The 27,302-nt window shown below is 38.0% G+C and overlaps 1 protein-coding gene and 3 non-coding genes across 4 annotated transcripts in view; all 4 read left to right on the forward strand.

Moving 5' to 3' along the window:
* Window positions 1–27,302, forward strand: part of WDR43 (WD repeat domain 43) — a 55,625-nt gene that overhangs the window by 18,271 nt on the left and 10,052 nt on the right. Inside the window, exons 4-12 of the mRNA XM_004377646.2 lie at window positions 1,218–1,338; window positions 2,313–2,452; window positions 9,318–9,420; window positions 12,886–12,950; window positions 15,047–15,218; window positions 16,608–16,694; window positions 17,543–17,674; window positions 18,439–18,570; window positions 25,954–26,040. Of these exons, the coding sequence (XP_004377703.1) occupies window positions 1,218–1,338; window positions 2,313–2,452; window positions 9,318–9,420; window positions 12,886–12,950; window positions 15,047–15,218; window positions 16,608–16,694; window positions 17,543–17,674; window positions 18,439–18,570; window positions 25,954–26,040 (1,039 nt within the window). The remainder of the gene's footprint in view (window positions 1–1,217; window positions 1,339–2,312; window positions 2,453–9,317; window positions 9,421–12,885; window positions 12,951–15,046; window positions 15,219–16,607; window positions 16,695–17,542; window positions 17,675–18,438; window positions 18,571–25,953; window positions 26,041–27,302) is intronic.
* Window positions 1,909–1,993, forward strand: LOC111820822 (small nucleolar RNA SNORD53/SNORD92). The gene has a single exon (XR_002824334.1). It is a non-coding gene; the product is annotated as a small nucleolar RNA SNORD53/SNORD92 (small nucleolar RNA).
* On the forward strand, window positions 17,122–17,199 carry LOC111820820 (small nucleolar RNA SNORD53/SNORD92). Its single transcript, XR_002824332.1, has one exon. It is a non-coding gene; the product is annotated as a small nucleolar RNA SNORD53/SNORD92 (small nucleolar RNA).
* LOC111820821 (small nucleolar RNA SNORD53/SNORD92) lies at window positions 17,951–18,028 on the forward strand. The gene has a single exon (XR_002824333.1). It is a non-coding gene; the product is annotated as a small nucleolar RNA SNORD53/SNORD92 (small nucleolar RNA).

Below are 27,302 nucleotides of genomic sequence, written 5' to 3' on the forward strand. Positions count from 1 at the left end.
AATGTGAGAAGCTTTTTTTTTTTTTTTAAACCTAAATTGGCAAAAAATTTAGGAACAGGTGAGGGTAAAGGAAATAGATTCTCTCATACATTATTGTTCCATTTTCTTGATTACTAGTGATGTTGAATATTTTCATGTTTGTTGACAATTTGTATTTCTAATGAATTGCCTACTTACATCCTTTGTCTGGTTTTATTTTTGAGTTTTTTTTCTTTAAAAATTTCTGTATTCTTAGTATTAATGCTTTGTCTGTAATATATATTTTTATTTTTTCCTAACGTTTTACTTGTACTTTAATTTTATGATTTTTTACAGAAGTTTTATGTAATTAGGTCATTTTTCTCTTTATGATTTCTGGTTTCTAATTGCTTTAGAAGGCCTTACCCTAAGATTATAAATATATCCCCCTATATATTCTTCTGATACTTTAGTTCTTTTAAATCAGTTATTTTCTTTGTGTGTAGTGTTAGGTAGAAGTCTAATTTTGTTTTTCCAAATGATTAATTTTATATATTCCAGTGTGACTGACAGAAGAGTACCTTTTCTTCTACTCTAGAATTAATGCCTTTTAGTAATAAGTTTCCTGCTGTTATTTCTTGATTTTATAAGAGATAGTTGTGCTCTCTGTTGCTCATAACAGCATTAAAAATGTGCAGCAAACTGCAAAGACGTATGTCTAATCATATTTGAGGTATTAGAAAGGGATCATCTGTACCTAATTAACTTGACCCTATCAGATGGGGACTAATCTGTGTGGATCTGGGCTAGAAATAGTCTTTTTGGACTGTACCTTGAGAAATTATATGTTGCTAACCTTCAAGAGAATGCAGGGAGTGTGTTGCGGGTAGTATAGACCTGCAAAGGTCCAGCCAGCCTAGCAGTTTCCTGAGTATTCACACAGCCTGTGTTACAGGTCACAGGATATACCAAGTCCTCATTTTCCATTCTTATAACTCTTACCCACCCATTTCCTGATACCCCTTGAGAATCTTTATCCTGTTCCTGCTCACGGGTGATCCCTCTGGGTGAAGAGAAGCCCATCAGTGAAGCTTTACTCTAGTGTTGTCCAGGGTTAGTTACATGGCACAAGCTTTTAGGGAATGCAGTTTGGCATAGAACCTTAGGTGGTATTTTTAAGGCTTAGTTTGTTTATTTGTTTTGTTCGTCCTGAGTAAAGGTTTCCCTCATTGAGATTTTTGTTTTTCTTCACAATACAGCAAATGGAAAGGTGACAGTAGCAGCGTCAGTTCCCTGTGTATCAGCCCAGATGGAAAGATGTTACTTTCTGCTGGTCGAACAATCAAGCTATGGGTTTTGGAGACCAAAGAAGTCTACAGAGTGAGTGAATCAGATTAGTTGCAAGCATAGTAAAATCTTAGTGATGTAGAGTAAATACATGAAAGGCACAAATCTGAGTCATGGAATATTGTTTAAGAATATGGTTTCTTTAAGTATATCAATTAGTAGAATTTATACACAAAACTTAGCTTGTAAGTCTGTTTTATTGATGTTAAACGTTCCACATTCGTTGGAAAAATGAATAGAATAAATAAAATTTAAATGAAAAACTTTTCACTCTGCTATGATTATAGTAACTTGCAGCTAGCATTTTGTCCACCTACCATATTTAAATGTGAAGCTTTATTGTTGTTGCCATAGAGTCAGTTCCAACTCATCATGACCCCATGTGTACAGGGTAGAACTGCTCCATAGGATTTTCAAGGCTGTGATCTTTCAGAAGCAGATCACCAGGCGTGTCTTCCAAGGCACCATGTTTACTCTGGGTGGGTTCAAACTGCCAACCTTTTGGCTAGTAGTGGAGCGCTTAACCATTTGTGCCACTCAGATTTAGTATTACATTTTTTGAGAAGGAAAACAGATTTTTGTTGAGGGGTTACTAAACTTACGGTGCTGTGATGAGGCCTTAAAATTGTGGTTTTGACTCACTGAGAGTAAAATGAAGACCTATAATTCCTTGGCTGTGTCTGAGCACTGAAAATATCCCTTTAAAATGTATAGAATTAAGTGACTCTTTAACTCAAAATTGAAAGAAATAGGGGTTGTGGGGTGTAGTCATAGGAGGTAAGAGAAACATTCCAATTTTCAATATTTTCAGGTGGGTTTTTTAAAAAGTAAGAGGAACATATCAAGTAACCTCCGTTGTTTAGAATTAAACTTAAGTGTTACCTTTGGTCTGGAGTCCTGCTTTCAGTTATGTATCATAGGTATCTTGTTTATGATACATAGGGACTCTTAGTGTTACTGCTTTGAATCCGTCCTCTCAAGACTAAATGAGATTTCACTTTCTCTAGCACTTCACAGGACATGCGACGCCAGTTTCATCACTTATGTTCACTACTATCAGACCTCCTAATGAGAGCCAACCCTTTGATGGAATTACAGGTCTTTATTTCTTATCTGGAGCTGTACATGACCGGTTACTTAATATCTGGTACGTAATCTTTTGGATTTGGGAGGTAGTTCTGCCGTGATGACCCTGTCACTTGGTTACGTGGTTATTTTACATGATTATTATAAATATAAGCATGAAACTTGCTTTATTATATTTAGTGTTGGATTTATATTAACTTGTAATAAACAATTGAGCCTGCCTGAAAATAGATCTTTATGAGAAAAATTGAAGGACATTACATAATGTAGCCTACTCTGTGATTGTTTAGAGGTACAATTGACTGAATCTTTTTTGGATAGGTAATTTAAAAATAGCTTTTTTTTTGTTTGTTTAAGTAGGAAAACATTTGATTTTGTTGACAAGAAATAGGTAGTACCACCTTGGATATAATGCAGTGATGTCCGTTTCCTGGTTGTTAAATTCCTTGGTGTGCCTGAGAATTCCCAGTAGCCCTTTTTTGTAGTAGTTGCTATTACGAATACCCTTTTAAACTACTTTTAAAAGTAAAAAAAGGATTTGAGTATTAAGGGACCATCAAAAAGTTTTTAAATCTATAAAATTTAAGAGAAAGATTTTTCTTGAGTTTTTTGACATCATGTGATGGTGAAGTTGACTTTTTTATTTTAACCTGCAGTTCATGAACAAAGTAAGTGTGTAAAGTATTTGAAGAGATTTTGAAAACAGAAGTTTTTTATCCTACTAATAATTAGTTGAACATGGTCTTGATCATATGAAGTTACTATCAATTTATACCAAATAATACTCAATTTAGAAGTGGGAATCATAAAACATTCCTTTAAAAAATTGTGTGGGAAGTTTTTTTTTTTTTTGGTTTTCACACAGAGAAATTTATCTTCTCACAGTCTAGTAGCCTAGAAGTCCAATTTCAGGGCATCAGCTCCAGGGGAAGGCTTTCTCTCTCTGTTGGTTCTGGAGGAAGGTCCTCATCAGTCTTCCCCTGGACTAGGAGCTTCTCTGCGCAGGAACCTCAGGTCCAAAGGACGCGCTCTGCTCCTGGTGCTCCTTCTTGGTGGTATGCGGTCCCCCATTCTCTGCTTGCCTCCCTTTACTTTTATCTCCTGTAAGGTAAAAGGTGGTGCAGGCCACATCCTAGGGAGACTCCCTTTATGTTGGATCAGGGATGTGACCTGGGTGAGGGCAGTGTTACAATCCCACCCTAATCCTCTTTAACATAAAATTACAATCACAAAATGGAGGCCAACCACATAATTCTGGGAATCATGGTCCAGCCAAATTGATAAACGCATTTTTTGGGGGACACAATTCAAACCATGACATTCCACCCTTTGGCCCCCCAAAAATCACATCCTTGCAACATGAAAAACATATTCACCCCATAATATCATAGCAGAAGTCTTAACTCCAAGTCCCAAATCCAGAAATTCCTCTTCATCTGTGCAATCTAGAATACAAGTTATCTGCTTCCAGAGGTACAATGGCAGAACAGGCACAAGCTAGACATTTCCATTACAAATGGGAGAAACTGGTGGGAAAGAAGGGATAACAGGCACCAAGCAAGTCAGCAGAACACATTACATTAGCCCTGAAGGCTTTGAAAATAATCTTCTGTTCTCTGAGACAATTTACACAATGGCCCTGCCTTCCAGACTCTTAAGTATTGGCCACATTCTCCAGATTCTGAGAGGAAGCCCCTCGGCCCTGGGCTTCAGCTCCGCCTTCCAGGCCCACTGGGACAGCAACTCTGCTCCCTCGGCTTCAGGTGCACCATTCTCCTAGTCTATCTGAGTGGCGACTCCGCCCTTAGAAGCACCAGAGGCCGTGGCTCTACCCTTTGAAACCCCTGACGTCATGCCATACCTTTTGAGACCGAGGCATCTCCGCTTCTTGTGTTCCTTGTCTCTTCAGCTTCTGCTTCCAGTGGCCTCTCGGCCCTCTGGCCCTGCGTCTGCCCTTCTGGGGCAAGTGTTCCAAAGCTCTGTAGCTCCACCAGTAAAGTGTCCAGAGGCACCCCACTCCGCCAGGAAGCCTCCTGCGCACAGGCACTCAGCTCCCTTGCTCCATGAGTTGGCAAGCCTAGTTCCACCGACAAGTGCCCAGAGGCACCCCACTCTGCCAGGAAGCCTCCTGCGCACAGGCAGTTAGTGAGCTCTCTCACTCCATGGGTAGGCTCCAGCACTGTCTCACACGGGTCTGGTTCTGCTGCTGTTGGTTCTCTGTCACTGCCGTTCCTCTATCCATTCACAATTTCAAAACCACTTCCACATTTTGGGTATCTGTTAGAGTAGCACCCTAGTCTCTTGGTACCAAATTCTGTCTTAGTCATCTGGTGCTGCTCTAACAGAAATACCACAAGTCGATGGCTTTTACAAAGAGAAATTTATGTGTGGGAAGTTTTTTAAGAAAATATTCTGCATCCCATTTTGGTGAGTGGCATCTGGGGTCTTAAGAGCTAGTGAGTGGCCATCTAAGATGCATCAGTTGGTCCCAGCCCACCTGGCGCAAAGGCGAATGAAGAACACCTTGGACACAAGGAAAGTATTAGCCCAAGAGACAGAAAGGGCCACATAAACCAGAGACTTCATCAGCCTGAGACCAGAAGAACTAGATGGTGCCTGGCTACTACAGTGACCACCCTGACAGGGAACACAACAGAGAGTCCCTGATGGAGCAGGAGAAAGGTGGGGTGCAGAACTCAAATTCTAGTAAAAAGACCAGACTTAATGGTTTGATTGAGACTGGAGGGACCCCGGAAGACATGGCCCCTGGACTCTCTGTTAGCCCAAAACTAAAACCATTCCTGAGGCCAGCTCTTCAGACAAAGATTAGACTGGACTATGGGACATAAATGAAACTCGTGAAGAGTGTACTTCTTAGCTCAGGTAGATACATGAGACTACATGGGCAGCTTGTGTCCGGAGGCGTGATGAGAAGGCAGAGGGTCAGGAGCTGGTTGAACGGACATGGGAAATCCGGAGTAGAAAGGAAGAGTGTGCTGTCACAGTATAGGGAGAGCAACTAAGGTCATAAAACAATGTATGTATAAATTTTTGTATGAGACTAACTTGAATTGTAAACTTTCACTTAAAGCACAACAATTAAAAATTGTTGTGCAGGGAGAGGTTCATAATGCAAAATGTGTAGCTCTGTTCACCTTCAAAACCACCAGCTAATCCATGGTTTCTGGTGATGCTTCTCCTAATCGAATTGATTTTTTTTTTTTTTAATGTCTTGTAGTTCTAGAGGCTTTAACACTTAAACGTAAGAAATTACTAATGTCAAAAAGTTAAAATTTGCCATTGAGATCTCCCAGCATTACTGAGGTGCTTCATTGTAAATACTTCACCTCTTTGTCTTCCTAGTATGAAGGGGTCTCTGGCTACAAAATTCCTTTCTATAAAAGAAAAGTTTGATTTCTGTTTTCGTAAAATCCAGAAAATAGTATCTGTTATGCCTGGGGCTTCCTGTTAACCTGGGAATAAATATAAAAAGCAAACAGATTTAGAACCCATATTGTAAGGCTGCCTGACAAGACCATTTGTGAAGCTCTACAAACTCAGTGTGTTGGTGGGTAGAGCACGTCAAAGGTTCCCTGATAACCACCTTTGAAGAACACATTTCTGTAAGGAAATAGCATTTTAAGGTTTCTTGCTTCTGATTTGAAGGTTCTGGTCAGAAAACAAAAGAATGCAATGATGTGTTTCATAGTTACAGATGAACCTGTCTATAGTGACCTGACTTTTCATGTTACTGTAAGGAGATAGCACTATCTCCCATTGATGGGCTAAGATAACAGTTTCTTCCCTATATAGTGGTCTAAAGGCAGTGATTTTGAACATGGATAGTGTGTGACTTCATGTTAGAATGAATCTTGTTTTATTAGGAATTTACTGTGCATGAAAACATTTAAACCTGTTGCTGTTGAGTCAGTTCTGACTCATAGCAACCCTATAGGACAGAGTAAAACTGGCCCATAGGGTTTTCAAGGCTGTAATCTTTACAGAAGCAGACTGCCACATCTTTCTCCCACAGACTGGCTGGTGGGTTCAAACCACTGACCTTACGGTTAGCAACCAAGAGCTTAACCAGTGCGCCACTAGGGCTCCTGATGAAAACATTGAAGATTGATCAGTTCAGCTCTCATAATTTTCTTTCAGACAGAAAATAGTGAAAGATTATTTACTGGTAAATGTATGAAGTCTCACAAGTTGATAAAAAGGACTGATTTTGAATCATACTTGTAAGCTATGTTGTTATTCATTCTTACTTTTTATATTGTGGTGCAGTGAATCACTTTTATATGGACTTACTGGCCATGGTCTTCTAACTCCTAGCAAATGATTGAGTGGGATTATGCATATAAGGTCCTTGTGGCCCACCAAGGGAATTGGACAGCTTATTAATAATGCAGTAAGATTCATAACACCCTTGTGGGGGTGAGGCCATGCAAATAAGGTATATGGAACCCTAACAAGGGCATTGGTTAGCTTGCCATTCTTCTAGGCTTAAAATGAGCCATCCCAGAGGTGGAAAGGGGTGACTTCAGTACCTCCCAGAAGAAGAGATGGGAGCAGAGTGTGTCCTTTGGACCCAGGGTCTCTGTGCTGAGAACCTCCTAGACCCAGGAGACAGAGAGCTGTAATACTGGAGATGGCATTAGATGGCGAGAAGTGACAGCGAAGAAACGGCAGCAGGAGAACTAGGAGACCAGCTTGAGATGGCCAGTGGGCTTCCTGGCCCATGGAGCAAGGTGGCTACAGTGAGAGTGCCAACCCATGGAGTGAGAGAGCTGAGAGCCTTTGGGCAGAAGGCTTCCTGGTGGAGTGGGGTACCTCCGGACACTTGTTAGTGGAGGTTGGCTCACAGACCCGTGGAGCGAGAGAGCTGAGCACCTTCGGGCCAGAGCTTACTGGCAGAGTGGGGTGCCCCTGGGCACTTAATGGCAGGGCTAAAGAGCTTTGTAACACTTGACTGAGCAGGGCAGAGGCTGAATCAAGGGGCAGAGTGAGGCCTGCTTTTGGGCACAGCTGAGAAACTGTTCTGACCAAAGAACTGTATCCTGAGTTGTTCCTGATCCTGAATTGTAACCTGTTACTTCCCTAATAAACCTCATAACTGTGAGTATGGTCTGTGAGTTCTGTGTGGCCATTGCAGTGAATTATTGAACCCGGCAGAGAAGTAGAGAATGCTGTGGGAGGGATGGCTGGTGTCAGAATTGGTACAAAGGTTGGAGGATGGAGGTATGTCTGACCTCTGCTTCATAGGACTCGGCCTTGGGCTGACACTGATAATGATTCTCCTTCCCCTTGTGAAGTTAGAGTAGGAAGTCTGACGCTCCCCTGCTGCCATTTTTACATCTGTTTTTGTGTACTTAGTTTTTTTAACAGCTCTGTTGAGGTATAATTGACATATAATAAACCACACATATTTAAAGTGTACAGGTTGATAATTTTGACATATATGTATATATACCACTGAAACCATCGCCACAGTCAAGACAATAAATACACCCATTGCTCCCAAGAGTTTACTCTTGCTTCTTCGTAATCCTCCTTCCTACCCCAGTTTCCAGACTTGTTGATAATTCTGGGTTGTTACAAATAAAGTTACTGTGGACATTTATGTACTGATCTTTGTATGGGCATTTTTTCATTTCTCTTGGATCAGTCTTAGGAGTGTAATGGCTGGATCAGGTGATAGGTATGGTATACATTTAACTTTTGAAAAAATTGCTAGATTTTTTTCTAAGTAGTTGTACTATTTTATTTTACATTCCCTCCAGCAGTGGGTGAGATTGCTAATTTCTCCACATCTTCACCAACACTTGGTATGGTCATTTAATTTTAGCCATTCTAAAAGGTGTGTTTTAATTTCATTTTCCTAATGGCTAGTAAGGAGACCTGGTGGCCCAGCACTTAAAGCACCTGGCCGCTAAACAAAAGGTCGGCAGGTTGAATCCACTAGCCGCCTGCTCCTTGGAAACCCTATGGGGCAGTTCTGTTCTGTCCTGTAGGGTCACTATGCATCAGAATCGACTCGACAGCAGTGGGTTTGGTTGGTTTTGGAATGGCTAATGTTTTGAATCTTTTATGTGCTTACTTGCCATCTGGGTATGTTCTTTGATGAAGTAACTGTTCAGATATTTTTGCACGTTTTTTAATTGGGTTATTTTTGAGATTTGAGAGTTTTGTATATATTCTGAATTATCAGATATATGCTTTGCAAATACTTTCTCTTAGTGGTTTGTCTTTAAAGAAGAGCAGAGGTTTTTAGTTTTGATGAAGTCTAGATCATGTTTAGAAATCTTTGTCTGACCCAAGGTTACAAAGGTTTTCTCGTGGATTTTATAGTTTTAGTTTACATTTAGTTCTATGTTCTGTTTTGGTTAGTTTTTGTATATAGTGTGAGGAATGGCTTCAAGTTCATGTTTTTGCAGTTTGGATATGCAATTGCCCCAGTACCATTTGTTGAAAAGACTAGATTCAGTGCAGTCCTGGTCAGACTCTCACCTGGCTTTTTTGTAGAAATTGACAAATTGATTCTAAAATCAAATGGAAATGTTACGGGCATAGGGTGTCCAAAACAACTTTGAAGAACAAAGCTGAGTACTGATATTGCCTGATTTCAGGACTTACTGTCAAGCTACAGTACTCCAGACAAGTGTGGTATTGGCATCAAGATAGACAAATAGATCAATGGGAAAAATAGAGAATGTTATTCATTCTTTAAATCCGGCACAGATTAATGCTTTCTCTTTTTCCAAGTAACTATCATATGGTAGTGACATAAATACACCTCTTATTTTGATCTTTGTCATCTTTTTTAGATGAAAACCCTACCGGGAATCTAATGCTGTGATCCCTTTAGGTGCTTGTTTTTTTTTAAAAATCTGTTTCATTATCTAATTGCTGGTTTTGTTATCTAGGCAGGTCCGGTCAGAGAAAAAAGAAAAGAATGCAGTGATGTCTTTCACAGTTACAGATGAACCTGTCTGTATTGACCTGACTTTGTCAGAAAACAAAGAAGAGGTAAATGGCTCAATTTTTGAGGATTTGTTTTTGGATTTTACAAATGTTGTTTTTTAAAATCCAGGTTTTGATGATTTAATGACTCATTGGGAAAGAGGGGCCATGAGGGGTAACAGCAAAAATCTTTTTTTTTTTCCTAAAGTAATATTTTATTGTATTTTTGGTGAAGGTTTATATAGCAGTTTAGGTTCCCATTCAACAGTTTCTTCACAACTTGTTCGGTGACATTGGTTACGTTCTTCACGATGGGTAAATATTGTCATTATTTTCGTTCCAGTTGTTCCATTTCCATTAATCTAGTTTCCCTGCCCCCTTACGTTTTCATCTTTGTCTTAATTATTGACCGTTTGGTCTCATATAGATGATTTTTTAAAGAAGCATAGTACTCACAGGTGATACTCTTTGTGAGCCAATCTATTATTTAGCTAAAAGGTAACCTCGGGCTAGTTTCGGTTCAAGGTTTAAGGAATATCTCAGGGCAGTAGTCTTTGAGAAGTCCTCTAGTCTCAACTGGCCCAGTAAGTCCGTTTTCTTTCTTTTATTCCACATTTTTCACGCATTCTGTCAGGGTCCATCTATTGTGGCCCTGATCAGAATAGTCAGTAGTGGTAGCCGGGCACCGTAGAGTTCTGGTCTAGGGGTAGATGAGGCAGTGGTTTGTGCAGACTATTAGTCCTACAGACTAGTTTCTTCTTTGAGTCTTGGGTTTCTTTATTTCAGTTTTGTTCCAGTTGAGTAGAGACCAATAGCTGTATGTTAGATGGCTGAACAGAAATCTTTTTTTAACTGTTCAACATGACATTAAATCTCTTTCAAAGGCTTTTGAGGGGAAGGGAAAATTTTATATGCAAAGGCAGTACACTTTGGAATTTATTATGTGGATTAATAAAAGTTATTGGGATGAATTTTTTTTACCGGTTTTATGTGTGATTCCTCTAGCAGAGGCTTTATTTTTGTCATAAAATCTTGTAGTACCTAACTAAGGTGTATGAGTATATTTTATGTTTTTTCATATAAAAATTAGGGATTTGATTACAGTATACCTTCAGCATTTAGCAAACCTGATGTCTTTGAAGTGCTTCATATTCATGTTTCTATTTGACAAAAGCTACTTATTAAAGGTTTAGATTTGGGCAGACTCCTAGTCTTTCAGTGAAAGCTAAGAGCGTTGCACTTTTAACACGATCTAGGTTTTGAAATGCGTATGTTGTGTAAACCTCTAACAGGTAGAGATGATTTTGTAGTTTTTTATTGTGGTTTGGTAGTTTTGAAAAATGTTATAGTAGAAAGGGTATTGGTTTAAAAATCAGAAGATTTTTCATTTAAATCTTGACTCTGCTGCTAATGTGATCTAAGGACAACTAAAATTGAAGAATCTCAGCTTTCTAAGGTGAGTAGGGGATGGTGGTGTCACTGTTGCTTACATCAGTGATTCCCTTTAAGGACCTTTGTCTCTTAAGGGGATAAAATCAGGGAGTAATGGGACCCAGGAATTATTTTCAGTATTTTAGAAAAATCTAATAGAAATCCTGTGTTTTATCACAACAGTGCGCTATACATTTTAATCATGTGTGGTCAGTTCACTGATACAGTTGTTAGAAGTTCTGATTATAGGAATGGAGCCCTGGTGGCGCAGTGGTTAAGAGCTATGGCTGCTAACCAGAAGGTTGGCAGTTCGAATCCACCAGCTGATCCTTGGAAACCCTGTGGGGTGGTTCTCTGTCATACAGATTGCTATGAGTCGGAGTTGACTCGACCCACAGCTGTGGGTGTGGTGTTTTTTTTTTTTTTTTTGGATCATAGGAAACTGTAATAAAACATTAACACTTTGGAATGCCTCCATAACTATTTAAGTTCAAGTGACTTAAAAAATTATTTTTATTGTGTGCGTGTGATTTTTAACTCCCACATGCAAGTAATTTATATAATAAAGAATCTGCCTCCCTTGGAAGCAAAAACTTGCCACTAGTCTGTCTAGAGAATTGACTTTGTTGTTGCTTTCTCTTTTTTTTTTTTTTTTTTAATATTTTATTGTACTTCAGGTGAAGGCTTACAGAACAGATAGTTTCTCATGTAACAGTAACACACATGCTGTTTTATGACATTGGTTAACAACCCCACAACGTTTTAACTCTCTAAATTCTCAACTTTTTTTTTTTTTGGTGAAAATACACGTAGCCAAAGATACGCCATTTCAAAAATTTTTTTACATACACATTTAAGTGACATTGACTACGCTCTTCTAATTGTGCTGTTATTCTCACTTAAGATGAAGGCTTACAGGACAAAATAGTCTCCCATTTAACAGTTACTACAAATGATGTTAATCTTACATTTAAATGATCTTAGAATAATATTGACATGATACATTAAAATTACTAATAATAAAATAAAGGGGGACGCCACCCCTTGATCAGAACTTTTTAGACATTTTTAAGATATTAAAGTAGGAGTGATGAAACCTCCTTCTCAGGAAGCCAAGTTCTAATTCTGGCACGTTATGTAAATTTACAGTTATAGCAATCATTTAAAATTCTAAAACAAAACGCTGATTCTGCTTGTGTTTTCTTAAAAAGTTATCAGCTTATCTAGATGTTTTGGTGGGTTTGGATTTGGTGTCTGTTACTAGGGGATGCAGCAGGGGGAACTAGAAAACTTGATGGAGAAAAATAACTTCCCTCACAACTTTCATTTGCTGCTAAACGTCAAAAAGAAAACAAAAATTTCTTTAATAACTTCTTGCCTTTCTGAGATTTCTTACTCTTTAAATGTACCAGTAAATTCCTTATGGTGCTTTCACAATGCAAAGTTAGCCTTAATGTATTTTATATAATTCTGTTTCTCCCAGTATATTGACTGCTCCCTGAATTCTCCCACATTTATAACTAGAATAGAGATAGCAACTTTTTGGAAGTGCTTTTTGGATGTGCTAAGATGTGTTAAGTTTTCATGTAAGCTTTCTTTAGGAAAGCTTCAGAACTTTTAAAATGAGTTGTCGGGATTGCTGGGGTGCAAGGCTGACAGCACAGGGTGGTGCAGAGGAGTGTCCAGACAGCCTGGCTAATAGCATCGACAGTCCTGGGGGATTAGTAACCCCCCAGCCTCACCCCTTCCCACCCATCAACACAAAAGGGCATTTTCACCAATCTTGACTGCTCTGATGGGTGGGCCATGTCCGTTCCACGTGGCAAGCCTGTGGATTGGTGGCAACTTTGTTCATCTGACTTCAATGTTGTATTCTTCTTTACTGTGCTGTCTTATTGTCTTGGCCTAAGCATTTACTTATAATCTGAATTATAACAGCTAATTGCAAGGATTGTATGATCTTGCTATTCTAACTCTTTCTCTGGTTATTTAGAGATGTGGGGAAGAAAATTGAGGTTTCATTAAGTTAGATTGGAGACCGGTTAGATTTGACTGGCATAATGTTTTGTCTTAGAGTAATTAATTACATTTTTCTTTCAGCCTGTCAGGTTAGTTGTTGTTTGCAGAGATGGTCAAGTTCATCTTTTTGAACACATATTAAACGGGTAAGTAAGAAATTTTTCAAGTGGAAATTTATTTCTCTTTCCTCTGAACTGTTATTTCTTTATAATCCTACTTCAGTATACTTCGCATTATATTACTTTTCAGTTTGGTTGTTTTTGAAAGCAGTCTTAAGGCATGGACCATTTCTTCATATATTTGTGATTAGGAGTGTAGCTTCTTATGATGTGTGCCTAGTAAGTATTGGTAGCTCTAGTAAGTGGCTAAGTTGAAGAGATTTACTTGTGAACTTTGGTAATGCCTTAATTTCTGTGTTCGATAGTGCTGTAGTTCCCTTTGCTGCATGTATGTGGATCAGGGAAGCATAGCAATGAGTTGTTTTGGTGGATCGAGAGGGAGTATTGTTGTAGGTTGTGTGGTCATAAAGCAGGGATCAGCAGACTGTGGCCTCCTACAGAGTCCTTAGATGGCTTGCAAAACCTAAAGTGTTTATTATCTAGTCCCTTACAGAAGCACGTCCCAACCACAGCTATGTATTATAAACAGAGCCTGAGACAGAATTATGTGCAGATTATTTTAAACTTTAAAATGCTTTCAACTTTTATTGTCAGTTGGTGTCCTTCCTTTTAAAATCCTAGAATAAGCATTTATTTAAATATAAACTAATTATGAAAATAGTATATACTCATTTTAAAACATTCAGGATGCATAGAAGAATTGATTGTAAAAGTCTGAGTCTCTACCACATTGAATTCTACTCCCTAGAGGTAATGGTTAATTAACATTTTGGTGTGTAACACTTGAGGCCTTCATTTACATAGTCATATGTATACGTGGAATATATAATTGAGGTCCCAGAAGAAGTGGGGGCCCAGAAATGGGCCATGCTGAGGACCTGGGCATTTCTCCTTGGGCATTGGAAAGCCAACAAAGGTTTTAAGCAGGGCAGAATGATGGGATTTGACCTAAGTTTTAAGACAATTATTTTACATGTTGTATTGAGAATAGACTATAGAGGGGTAAAGGCCAAAGCAGAGACCAAAAATCCTGGGTATAGATGGTTATAGAGTCAGTATACTAGAAGGAATGAGTTGGAAAGATAGCAGGAGAATGGGATGCTTCAAATTGAGATTCTAGAGCATGCGTGTATTGGTCATAAGCGTAGTAAGGTGTCTGGGATGTGAGGAGTAGCTGATGTACAGTGAAGGTGGGAAACTTAAGGATCTGAGAGGCCAAGGTATTAGAAGGATCATCAGCCTGGATGCTGGATATGAAAATCATTAAGAAAGGAATTTAGTAGGAGTAGTGTTGGAAAGGGGAGCTGCTGGCGCAATGGTTAAGAGCCACGGCTACTAACTAAAAGGCAGGCAGTTCGAATCCACCAGCTGCTCCTGTGGGGTGGTGGTACTCTGTCCTATAGGGTTGTTATGAGTCAGAATTGACTCGACAGCAGTGGGTTTGGTTTTGGGGTTTAGTGTTAGAAAGAATGACAGTGAGTCACTAAAATCTTTTAAGAAATGTGCAGAGTGACCCAAAGACGGAAGAAGGAGGGGTAGCTTGTATCTGGTGACAAGAATTTCAGAGGTTTTAGAGACAAAGAGGGGAGAGATTGTTGTCGTGAAGTGTCAGTGAAGAACAAGGAGCACATGTGTCCAAGGCCCCAGGCACAAACGATATGGTGGAGAAAACAGCTACAACTTGGTAGAGCTACCAGGGTGAATCAGGATGGCGCAAGAGTGCGATGACTGCATTCCAGAAGTCATAGTGAGGCTTTTGGGAGGTGGGAGCAATTGGAGGTGGCTGGTTGGAATAGGGCAGGTAAGAGCCACATGGGTTCTGAAGCTCAGGATCATGAGAGGTGGGTGACTTGGGAACCTAGGCTACTTGAGAGGTCTGACAAAATGGGACAGAAGAGTAGATGGATCTCCAGGCAGATTTTGGTGGTAAGGTTTTGAGTATTGGTGGGTGTGGGGAGCAGGGAATGCTTGATCAGGGGCCCTAGTGGTCTGAGGACCCTGGTCAGTCTTGAAGAAGGGTAGTGGCTGGAGGAGGTGGGTCCCATCTCATGACTTGATGCTGGCTTCACAGAATTAGTATGAGATGTTCTGATTTCAAATTCTCTAATTTTTTTCATTTCTAGATTCTGTAAAAAACCTTTGAGTTCAAACTGCACAATTCAGATAGCAACATCTGGGAAAGGCAAGAAATCTACACCAAAACCCATCCCTATTCTAGCAGCTGGTTTTTGCTCAGACAAAATGTCATTGTTGCTTGTGTATGGCAGTTGGTTTCAGCCCACCATTGAACGAGTGGTACGTAGATGCTACCCTGAAGTAAAACAATATAGCATCACAATATCCATGGAAAAGGATGATTTAAAAATGATATTTGGTCTGCTTAGTGGAACACTTAAAAAGAAATAATATATTCTCTTTTAATAAGAGGACCTTTCATTGGGTGGTTTATTTTGATTTGTGAGAACTCTGTATTTTCTTTAGCATGGTGTATCCAGAATAATCGTTTTAATACCTAGTCAGTATAAAAGAAAAATTCTTTGAGAAATTTTACACGTTTTTTTTTTTTTTTTTGGTATTAAGTCCTCAAAATCTGGTTTATTTTACTCTTACAGCCCATCTTGGTTTGGACTAGCCACATTCCAAATGCTCAGTAGCCACATGTGCCTCTAGTAGTTACCATTTTGGTCAGCATAGGTATATCTTCTGTGTGAATTTTGTCCAGTTATACAAACGAAAACCTTTTAATAAAAGAATCCTCAGTAGTAGCACCCATTGAATTTTCTAAGTGGTAATATAACGGGCAGTGCAATGATTTAACATTTTGAATTGCAAATGTTTCTTTAAAGGCTTTCAGTGAGATTAGGGGCATGTCTGATGGCAGGTGATTTCTTAGGCATACATTTACATTCAGTAAAACCCTCAGGGAGACTCTGAAGTGGAATGCTCACGTGTCCAAGCAAACTCTAGCTGAGTTAAAAAAATAAATTTTATTTTTAAAAAACTTATGTAAAAAGGAGAGGAGTGTAAGCTGTGAAACATAAGCCTCCGTTCTGTATGTTACCTATTTGTTTTGTGTTCCTCCCTTGATGTTGGTTGTTCATATGGGCATACAGAGTTACATATAGCCTTAAACCATAAATGGATATATACATGCTTTGCTGTATCTGGCTTTTTTCCCCCATTTAATATGTCTTGGAGGGCATTCCTATCAGCACCTACCTCAGAGCGTTTTGTTAATCGGAACTGCTGTCTTGGATTGCTTCTGGAAAAGATAGCAGTGGGAAGTTTTAGGATAGGACTATTTTTTTTTTTTTGTGCGATGATTATTCTTTATAAGGGTGATTTCTTCTAGAATCCATTACGTTTGAAAGATCTTTTGATCTTTTAAAACTATAAATGTGAAAAATTTAAGCAGTTCATAACTGAAGAAAGTAAACGTTGTGCCCTGTGTCTTTAGGGTTTACTTGTTCTCTTCAACTGCTGTCAGTCTGACTGGTGATCCTGGCCAAGAGTTTTGTGTGGAAGTGTTCCATGTATTTTTGTGTGTGTGTCTGTTTTTTTTTTTTTTTTTGTAAAAATGCACAGTTGTTCATTTGTTTTTCCTTTTGTTCTTATTCCCAATTGCTTTATTTGACACACTTTTTTTTCCTACCCCTCTCCTTTCTTTTAAAAATGTATTCCCAGGCTATAAACTCCAAAGAACCTCATGTGTGTTTAGTAAGAGATATTTCAAGCTGCTGGGCCCCAAAAGTAGAAACTGCCATAACAAAGGTAAGTGCAGTACAGATTTGAAGTTGACAAAAAAGAGATTTGAATTCTCCACATTTAGTTATGTGAAATGTGTTTATAACTGGCACAATCTGAGTTATGTTAGGAAGTATTGAAGGAACAAAGTCCTGCCGGATTCCCTGACTCATTGTAGTTGTGAATCATATTTATATACTCATTCAAGTAATATGCTTTGGACTTATTCAAATAAGTTTGTTTTTAAGAAATGATTTTTTTTTTTAAATCAATTTCAATACTTAGTTTGATGGAGGGGGAACCTGTGTTTCAGGGTGAAATAAAACCACGATGGGCCCGGAATTTAGTATTACATATAAGAAGAGCATCATGGTGCTCTATTTTGAATATAACTTTGCCTCTACATATAGATCTTGTATGCTTGGAAGTTTGTTGAGAAAACGAAAGCCAGGACATGGTGTGATGACATCCACGTGGTTTCGCTTCTGGCTGAGTGTCAGTGCTGACACATTTCTCTTGGCTGTCTGAGTGTTCCTGGCAGTGAGATTATGGGAGATAGCTGGAAAATGTGCAGCTGCAGGCTCTGATATTGTTCAGACCAAAGTGTCCTTGTATCATCTGTAGACCCCCTCCCTCCTGGGTTTTATTCTTACATGGTATTTTAAGCTTTAAAACTGAATTTTCAGATTATCATTTTAAAACTTACTTGCCAGAGTCAATTAAAATTTATTTTTAATTCACGTTGTATTGTTAATTATGTTGAGTTTTTCAATAGAAAAAGCTTTCAGCAGCTGTCAGTTTTCTCAATGAGGATAAATCTTGGAAAGACTAAGCTGTAATTTCCTTTGGCACACCCCTGCCATCCTGTTGGACAGGTGAGAACACCAGTGATGAATTCTGAAGCCAAAGTTCTGGTGCCCGGGATTCCTGGCCATTGTGCAGTGGTTAAGCCTGTGACTCCACAAGCTGAGGAATTAGAGAGCAAGAGGAAATTAGGGGAAAATGAGGTAATGCACAAATGTAAGATTACGTGGGAGATTGTAACAAATACATTGGAGAGAGCCAAAGTTGAAACTTTAGAAATTTAACTGAGATTATTGCTACCCTCTTTTATCTGCGGCATTGTAGGTTCTGAAATTCCAGATTGTGACCTTTGTAAGACTTGATTTGGCCACTGTTTAGTGGAGAAGACAGAACTTTTATTAACTGAAGAGGGTGCTTTCTTGGCCATTTGTTAATAGTTAGCCGAATAGCATGTAAAAGTGAGTGAGTGAAGCCAGGACTTGCCGTGATGACTCTCACTAGGTTTCGCATGTCGCTGAGTTCCAGTGATGCCTCCTTTCTCTTGGCTAGCTGAGCAGTCCTGGCTGCTTTAGTGCTTGTTGGTCTTTAGAAGTGGTTGTCACTGTAGTCCCTTAAAGGGCTCATAGACTTCTCCCCTCCCAAAACTTCCCTGTACGTGTCTATGCAGAGTCCTATTTTAATCGCCCATTCACATTCTCCACTCTTGTCTAAGAAATCTGGAATTTCAGCTGTTTTGTCATTAGAGAAAGATGGTTATGTTGTAAAGCTGATTTTAAAAGTCCCACTTTTCGGGTGGAGGAGCTCAGGGATAATATTGCTGTTCTTAAATTATTCCTCCATTGCTTTTTGTCTCTGAGATACAGGCACAAAGTAATTTGAACAAACTGCTTTAGGCCTTGTCTGTGTAGTCAGTCTACCTGAATAATAGGATGCAGTCAACATTAACCAAATCATTTCTGTTCTGTAGGTTAGCATTGAAGAACGCCTGGGAGCAATGGATATAGATTCAAAAAAAGGAAAAGATGACCTTCCACAGACAAATAGTTTTCCAGTTCTTCTTACACAGGGTTTAGAAAGTAATGATTTTGAAATGTTAAATGTAAGTATTATAGTAGCTTTTTAAGAAACTAAAGATGATTAATTTTTCTTACAAAGTAATTGACGTTACCATATTCATAGAGTGGATAGTCATGTTGAATAACTGTTGAATTTCATATTTTATGAATTTAGTCAAATATGTATCACTTGGTGGCACTATGTGAACAGTCACCAACCTACAAAGGGATTGTGTTTGGTTGTTTTGAACCTGGAATGCATTTTCTCATAGAAATATTGTTCTTAATGGTTATTAGGTTCTTAGGCTTAATCCATAAAAGCCTTAATAAACGTAGTGTAGCTGAACTATAATTCTCAGCATTCTAGATCACAATTTATATTTTTTTCTGTAGGAAAATGCGTTCCTGAGTTTTTACTCTGGATTCCAGAAACTTATTTCCCCCTGGCCGTGAAGGGGGCAGTGAGGTGGAACCTTGGCAATGGGTAGGAGGTTTGGGGGAAAGGTTCAAGAGGGTTGGGGGTACTGTTGTGACGTATTAGAGGTAAAAGTAATAAAAACTTTGTATAAGGAGAGGCATTTATAATTTCTGTGTTTGTAAGTTGGTGACTGCTTGTATGTAGTTACTTAATTCTATTCTTTTAAATTCCAGAATTTGACAGTTGTCCATAAAACAAATTTAAGTGTACAAAACGGTTGGGTTTAAGCGCTGCCTGATCAGAGCAAAAAAAATTTACATTTGTTAAGTGCACTTATTTTAGTGACTTATAGCACTATTATTGCGCCACTTAGTATATATGTGACTTTAATATTATACATAACCCATGAATAGTGTCTCTCTAATTTATATTTTGGTCCAAATGGGAATATTTTTATGTATTTTGGATGGTAGATTTTAGTTTACCATTGCACTAGAAACCTCGGTGAGGATTTGGTGAAAAATGAAGAAGCAATAGAAAACAATTGACAGTGTTTTTGAAATGTAATATAACCTGTGTGTCATCATTGCCAATTGAACTATGCTTTTGAAGCCTTCCTCCTTAATAGATGACAATGCATCAATTACCTTTTTTTTTCTTCTTTTAACTATACTAAGAAAAATTTAAAAACAAAATAGTACACTGGTCCCATGAACCAGTCACCCAAATTCACCAGTTATCAGCACTGGCCAATCTTGTTTTATTTGCCCACATACTTCCCCCCACCCTTACCACTCCCAGGTTATGGTGAAGCAAATCCCAGATATATCATTGCATCAGGGACAGATTACTCAATAAGCAAAGTAAGCACGTGCTTATTAGGGCATCAACAATACAGGGGCACCAGTTGTCCAAAGCAAAGACCTATAGATGTCAAGCAAACAGGACACAAAAGCAAGCGCCACGGTGAAAGGGAACTGGCAGGGCTCTAAATGAAATTGATACCAGCTCCAGTGCATGAGAATGTGCCATCGAGAAATAAAGTTCACACAGGGTCACGAGGGCGCCCACGGGCAAAGTTGTTTAAGCTATGAGACCCCCTACCACTTCAACACCTGTGTTGACATCTGTCTCCTATGGTCCCCTGCTGTGTAATTGAAACACCTTATCTCAGTGGGTTTCTTGGGAGTATACTATTTCTTTTTAATAAACGAGGTAGGTGTGGAATATTCTTTTTGTAGAAAATATGGTATATAGTAAAAATATTAGTACCCTGCATCCACTAAAATGGCATACACCAGGTTTGCATTCAGTTGCTAATATTACAGTTGCATTTAAAAAGAAGTTATATCATGAATAGCTAAGAGACACGCGCACACGTGTATATATATATAACACATCTGTTTGAATGCATGAGTAAGCAGAGGAAGGGGCACAACAGATTATCAGTGCTTAGGGCCCTCATGTGCCTTAATCTGGCCCTGCATTTCATCCATAAATACATTCCTGTTTAATTCTGAAGATAGCAACTCCTTTTTAAAATATAACGAGAATTCATTATCACGCCTAAAAAAGTAGACAGTAATTCCTTAAGATAATCAAGTATCCAGTTAGTGTTTCTGTTTCCCTGATTGTTTCATAAACTTTTAAAGTTTTTATTTTTGCTTTCTTCAAAACAGGAGCTCACGTAATTAGTTAGATCTAGAAGCTTGAAATTCAGGTTGGAATCTTCTAGGCAAGAATGCTTATAGATGTGCACTTCTGTCAGGAGCTCTGGCATTCTCTTTTTGTGATATTAGTGGCAGTTGATCATTGTCTAGATTCATAATTTGAGTGTGCAAAATGATCTTTTTTGTTATCCTGCGGTACAGTTTGTTTAGGAAATGCAAGATTAATAAATGCTTTATTCTTTCCCTTTACTTCCGAGATTTCAAAAAACTGGTTCCTTAGCATCCACCAAAGAAGGCGAATGAGTTTTTTTTCCTGACTGTCATTATGAATACGTGGATTTAAACATTTATTTCATGCGTTTTCAGTTTATCATTACCAATTGATTTTAAGCATAATAAAAATTACCTAAAGTCATTTAGTTTAAAATAAAACCTGTTATGTTTTAGATGTAGGTGAGCATTGCAAAGGAAAGAAAGTGGAGTTAAATCCACTGTGCTTAGAAATTAATTGCACATATTTATTAGTATGTACTGCACAGTCCCAGAGTTTTCTACGAATGCAAAGTATCGATTTATATATTCATTTCAGTTAATAAGTACAGTTAGGGTATGGTAAACCCAAAATGGAATAGCTTCACAGAAGTTTATTTTTCCTTTCTTAAAATAATTGAATACTCTCTGGGGGCTCTTTTGTGTAGAGTTAGGGACCCAGATTAATGGCAGTTCTGCCATTTTCATGTTATGCTTTCTGAGATCACCCTGGGTATTACCATCTCGTTTATCTTGGAGCAAGAAAGAGTATGCAGGATTTTGTGGAAGTTTTTATGAATCAGGCCCATTAAGTGGCACATTCCACTTTAGCACATACACTCACTCCATTGAGTAGAAGTCAGTCCAGTGGCCATACTTACTCTAGGAGATCCTAGGAGAGCTAATCTTGACTGTGTTCAAAAGGGGAACTATGGATGCTGTAGCTATGCTGCAGCTTAGTGTATACTCTTTGAGAGTCACACATTTTGGGGAAAAAAACACATGATTTGGAATTGAACGCAGTTTCACCATTCATAACTGTGGGACCTTATGCATATCCCTTTGTGTCTTTGTGCATTGTTTCCCTCATTTCAGTGTAATAATGCCAGTGGTATCATAGTATTTTTGGACAGACAAATGAAATTCTGTTCACAAAAGCACGTCTTAAATTGTAAAGCATTATACATCTAAGACATTGTCATTCATTATTAAGGAGTTTGAGGTGGTATGTTGTTAATTCAGTGGAAGTAATTGGAAACTAGTTGAATGCTAAAAAAATTGTGCACTCTAAAAGACCTCTAAAAGTTACAGTGAAGGGCTTAAAACAATGCCCTTGAAAGAAAGTATGAAAATATTTCCATAGTGTGTAACCTAGGAGATTACGCAGCTACACATTCTGCACTCCACTTGAAAGAGAAAGAGGCCAGTAAAAAAATGTTAAATATTTTTTTCCCCTAAAAATAGTCCTCCTTATTCTCAAAAGGTGCCTTATGAGGATACATAAACTATAATAAGAGGACTTTAAAATAGGAACAAAAGAATAAATTGAGCAATGGCAGGGATACAACATGGGACCAGAAATGAGGTTAAGAATGCCTACCATAGAAAACTTGACATTAAAATTTCTGGCATTAGGAAGGTGGAATTTTGATCCTGTAGCTTATGCAAAAAGAGAAGCCTAGTCATTTGTGTAATTCTTATTATACAGAAGACAAAATGATTTTAAAATATCTTTAAAAGTTTTTAAATTCTTACATTTTTTAAAAATTCCAATTACAGTAGTGCTAAAAAACACCTAGGATAAATCTTAACAAAAGATGCCTATACCTCTATATTGAAAACTACAAAACAATGTTGAGAGAACTTAAATGACCTAAATACCTAGAGAGCTAAAACCATGTTTTTATGGATTAGAAGGTTCAGTATTACTAAGAGGAGAAATTCTCCCCCAATTAATTTATATATAACGCATTTCTAATCAAAATTCCGGCAGCCTTCTTAGTAGAAATTGACAAACTGACCCTCGAATTTGTATGGAAATGCAAAAAGACCGGACATAACCAAAGCGGTTATAAAATGGAACAAAGTTAGAGGATTTACCCTGCTTCATCTTGAGTTAAAGCTGTAGTAATCAACGTAGTTTGATACTGGTGAAAAAATAAATGTAGATTAAGGGACCAGAATAGAATCCAGAAATAGTCCACACATAATTGATTTTTAGCAATGATGCCATGCCAGGGCGAGTCAGTGGGGGGAAAGCAGTCTTTTCAAGTATTAGTACTGGACCACCTGAATATGCATATGGAGGAAAATGAATTTCAACTCTTACCTCACAGCATATACAGAAATCAATGCAAAATAGACTATAGACCTAAACATAAAACCCAAAACTACAAAGTTTCTAGAAGAAAACAGGAGAATATCTACATGACTTTGGGTGGGGAAACATTTCTTAGATATATCACAAAGAGCATGAAACATTAAAAAAGGTGGTCAGTTGAACTTCATCGGAATTAAAAAACTCTGCTCTTGAAACACCCTGTTCAGAGAATGAAAAGCCAAGCCCCAGACCAGAGGAAAAATATTCGCAACTCATATATCAGACAAAGGATTTATGTCCAAAATATATAAGAACTCTTACAACTCAGTAATAAAAAGAACAGAACAAAGTTTTAAAAAATGGTGAAAGATTTGAAACAGACACTTCACATAAGAATTTGAATGGCTAATAAGCACATGTAAAGGCATTGTACATCATGAATCATCACAGAAATGTAAATTATCACCACAGGGAGATAATTGTATACCCATTATAGATTGGTTAAAATGAAAGAATGGTGAAGGTGTGGAACAACTTGAACTCTCAAGTTAACATAAAAAACCCACTGCTGTCAAGTCGATTCCAAGTCATAGCGACCCTGTAAGACAGAGTAGAACTGTCCCATAGGGTTTCCAAAGGCGATAAATCTTTATGGAAACCAGACTGCCACATCTGCAGAGCAGGTAGTGGGTTTGAACCTGACCTTTCAATTAGCTGAGTGCTTTAACCACTGCACCACCAGAGTGCCTTCCAGTTCAACATATACCTACCATAAGACCTAGCCAGTCTAGAGAATAAAAAACATATTCATTCAAAGATTTGTACATGAATGTTTATAACAGCTTTATTTGTAGTAGCCCAGAACTGGAAAGAACCTGTATGTCCCTCAGTGAGTAAATGCTGTATGATTTCATTTATTTAAAAATTCTAGAAAATGCAAGCCTGTGCAAGCCAGTGGTTGCCTGGGGATGGAGGGTGGAAGGAGGCATGTATTGTAAAGGCGACTAAGGAGACTTCAGGGTAGTGGAATGCTTATTTTTACAACAGTGTTTGTTTCATGGGTATATATGTATGCCATATAGGTCAAATTGTGCACTTTAACTGCTGTTTAGAATGCTTAAATTATACTGCAGTAAAGTTGTAAACGAAAAATCCAATTCTCATCATCATCTTCTTGGTAGTTATAACTTCTTTAAATATGTCCTCAACAAAAGTCAGGCAGTGATGCTGGTTTGGGATAACCTTTGTTTTTTATTTTAAAATTTGCACATTGTTACCACAGAGCCTCAGTCTTTAGTGGGCATAAGAATTAACTGAAAACTTGTTAAAAAATTTTTCTGCCCTGCAGTTTGGAATAACTTCTAAATAGCTAGACCACATGTATTCTTGTTTGCCTGTCCTTGTTCTCTCCTGTTATCATAGTGTAGTTATTAATAGGATTGCATTCACTCTCAGAAGTGACCCAGTTTATATATCGTTTAAAATTATATCATGACTTGTAGAGTATTAGAAGATTTCACAGACTGCACATCTTTTAAACCTTCAGTCCTCCTTATATTTCTTAACCAAGCTTTTCTTATAAATAATGGTAAGCAACAAGTTCAAGATAGTATTCATTGAGCCGAAATGCCGCTACTCTACTTGACCATGTAAGACAGTGAAGACTCGTAATGGGGTGAATGTGTCGTATCTCAAAGTAATCTGTAGACTAGTTGGATGGAATATTTCCTATAGCTTCTCCATCACTGGAACTTTGTGATAACTGATATAATAAAGAGGTGATTTGAGAAATATTCAGTATCCTCAAGCACCTTCTGAATTGTTAAAGTTATGATTAGCATATTTTGCGTTGAGTCGTGTGTTCTGATTGTTTGAAAATGACAAATTTAGGTTAGTTGAGGCTATCAAATTACAACAGTTCATCCCCTCAGTTCCCCAGTAATTGTGTATAAAAAGTTTTTTTTTTTTCCTTAAGAAACTATGTACTTCTTAATTATAATTAAGTGATAACTTTTTAAATAGTACTTGATTTTTTGGGAGGGTGTTAGTGTAAAGATATTTTTTAAGCAAATATAATCCATAGGGAATTCTGATAGGTTATGTGAGGAACTGTTAAATAGGTTAGAAACTTACGTTCTATGTTTTTGCCCTTCAGCGCTCTGGTGCTCATATCCTGTGCATGTCTTACAGCAGCAACCAAAATATAGCATTCACCATTAGGGGAGTTCCTCTAGGAGCAAAACCTTTTGGAAGAATAAATATTTAAAAGTGTTTAAGAGGAAAGTGATGGGGGATCAAGATTTTTGAGACCTAAAGGGGATCTTCTTGTATACCCTTTCCTCTGCAGATGAAGCAGCTGGGGTTTGGAGAAGTGGAGTGGCCTGTGCAGGAGGATGCAGCTTCTGAGTGTCAGGATCAGGACTGAGCTGCTTTACCTCCTTTTCTATATCCTGGGCTTCAGGCTGGGTTTCGCTCATAGATTGACCCAGAAAGGCATAATAGTTTTGGTTCAGACTTTCATTATATGATCTTTTGGTTGGTTTAAAATTTTGTCAAAAAGTTGACCCTTTATTTTAAAAGGTTTGTTGCTTTTTAAGTATGATTTTGCTATGTTTGGCCCATACTTGTGTAGACACATCTCTAATGTCATAAAACAAAGATTTGGGAACTTCCGTTTTCTAAAGTGTATGTATCTGTATTTAAATGTCTAGAGATACTCTTCGGTATTTTAAATGAAAGTTTGATTCATAAAACATTAGAGTTTATAGAGAAGAAACCTGTTTGTTGAAGTAAATTTTTGATAACTGAAGGCTGTACCACAAGACATAGCATTGTCTATTCAGATTCAGTCCCTCCATACTTTGCTGGCTAAAATCGAGTTGGTAGTTTATTGCCTTGGTCTATTTAATCATTTTCACAGACATTTTCCCCTATAGTGTCATTAGCTTTTGAGTGTGCTCATCTTAATATTTCTTTTATTTTCCCTCAGAAAGTACTCCAAACTAGGAATGTAAACCTAATAAAGAAGACTGTGTTAAGGATGCCCTTGCATGCTGTTATTCCGTTGTTGCAAGAGGTAACTGCTTTTTTCATTTTAAAGTCCTAATACTTTAAAATCCAGTATTTAGAGAATTGGATGGCCTTTAGAGAGTAGATGAATAAAGGAACTCTTAAGTACTTTAGAAAGAATAGTAAGTTGATGAATTCCTTAGGTGATGAAAGGAAATATCATTGGCATATTTTTTATTTTAAATACGTGTCTTTGGCATTTTATTTTTATTCCACTAGTACATGTTTGTTTCCTTGAAAGGCATTTGGAACTTTAGAGTGAACCATAGAGTGCTTTATGTGCAGGATGTTGTCTACCTGAGGATGATTGTTCCAGAAATCCCAGTGTAGAGCCCAAATTCTCATTTTGGTTTTCCTCACTATGTCCTGCAAAGTACCCTAACCTAACATGAAAACATCTTTTATGTGCTTTGATTTTTCTTTTTTTAATCCAGAAGTGCTCTTAATCTTCATGTACCAAAAAACTCATTGCTGTTGAGTCGATTCTGACTTGTAGCGACCCTACAGGACAGAGTAGAGTTGCCCCACAGGGTTTCCAAGGAGCAGCTGGTGGATTTGAACTGCTGACCTTTTGGTTAGCAGCCGAGCTCTTAACCAGTGCCTCCAGGGGTCCATGGAATTGGAGAGGGATTAAGATTAAGATTATCTAGTGTGGCATCATCTCTGGCATCTTGAAGAGTAACTTTCATTCTTTCTGACAAATGGTTGAACTGACTTTGCTTAAGTAACTCTGTTTAAAGGTGTTACATGAAAGGGGTGGGTAGCAGCTAGACAAGAAAAAGGCAGTGGGAGTGCTGGGCCACAGGAAGGCTATGTGCAGTCGTTGGTGGCCTGTAAGGGCACCAACGTAGAACTCACACTAAACCAAATCCCAGGTTCAGCAGGCGCTGGAGAGCTGGTGAAGGGACTGTTTACTGAGGTGTGTCATGTGTTGAATTCAAAGAATATTATAATCACCACTTACCTTAAGAAAAAAAATTTTTCCTTTGTCTCTTTTAAATGCATACATAATTTGACAGAAGCTACCCTAAAAGAGTGGGTATAGGTTGTTAAAATTAGGCTTAAAGATAAAATGGATTCTTTGTGATTAGAGATTATACTTGGATTATACTTGTTTAAAATGCTAAAGTGTTTTGTGAATATAGTTTTGGTATTAATGTGGATGGTGTACCATTATTAATAGAGGGAACCTTAATATTTAAAAAAGTATTATGTGTTAGGAGTGTATTAGGAGAGCCCTAGTTACGTTTTTAGAATATTGTCTACTCA

Source organism: Trichechus manatus, unplaced genomic scaffold (assembly GCF_000243295.1).
Source record: "Trichechus manatus latirostris isolate Lorelei unplaced genomic scaffold, TriManLat1.0 scaffold00052, whole genome shotgun sequence".
NCBI classification, from domain to species: Eukaryota; Metazoa; Chordata; class Mammalia; order Sirenia; family Trichechidae; genus Trichechus; species Trichechus manatus.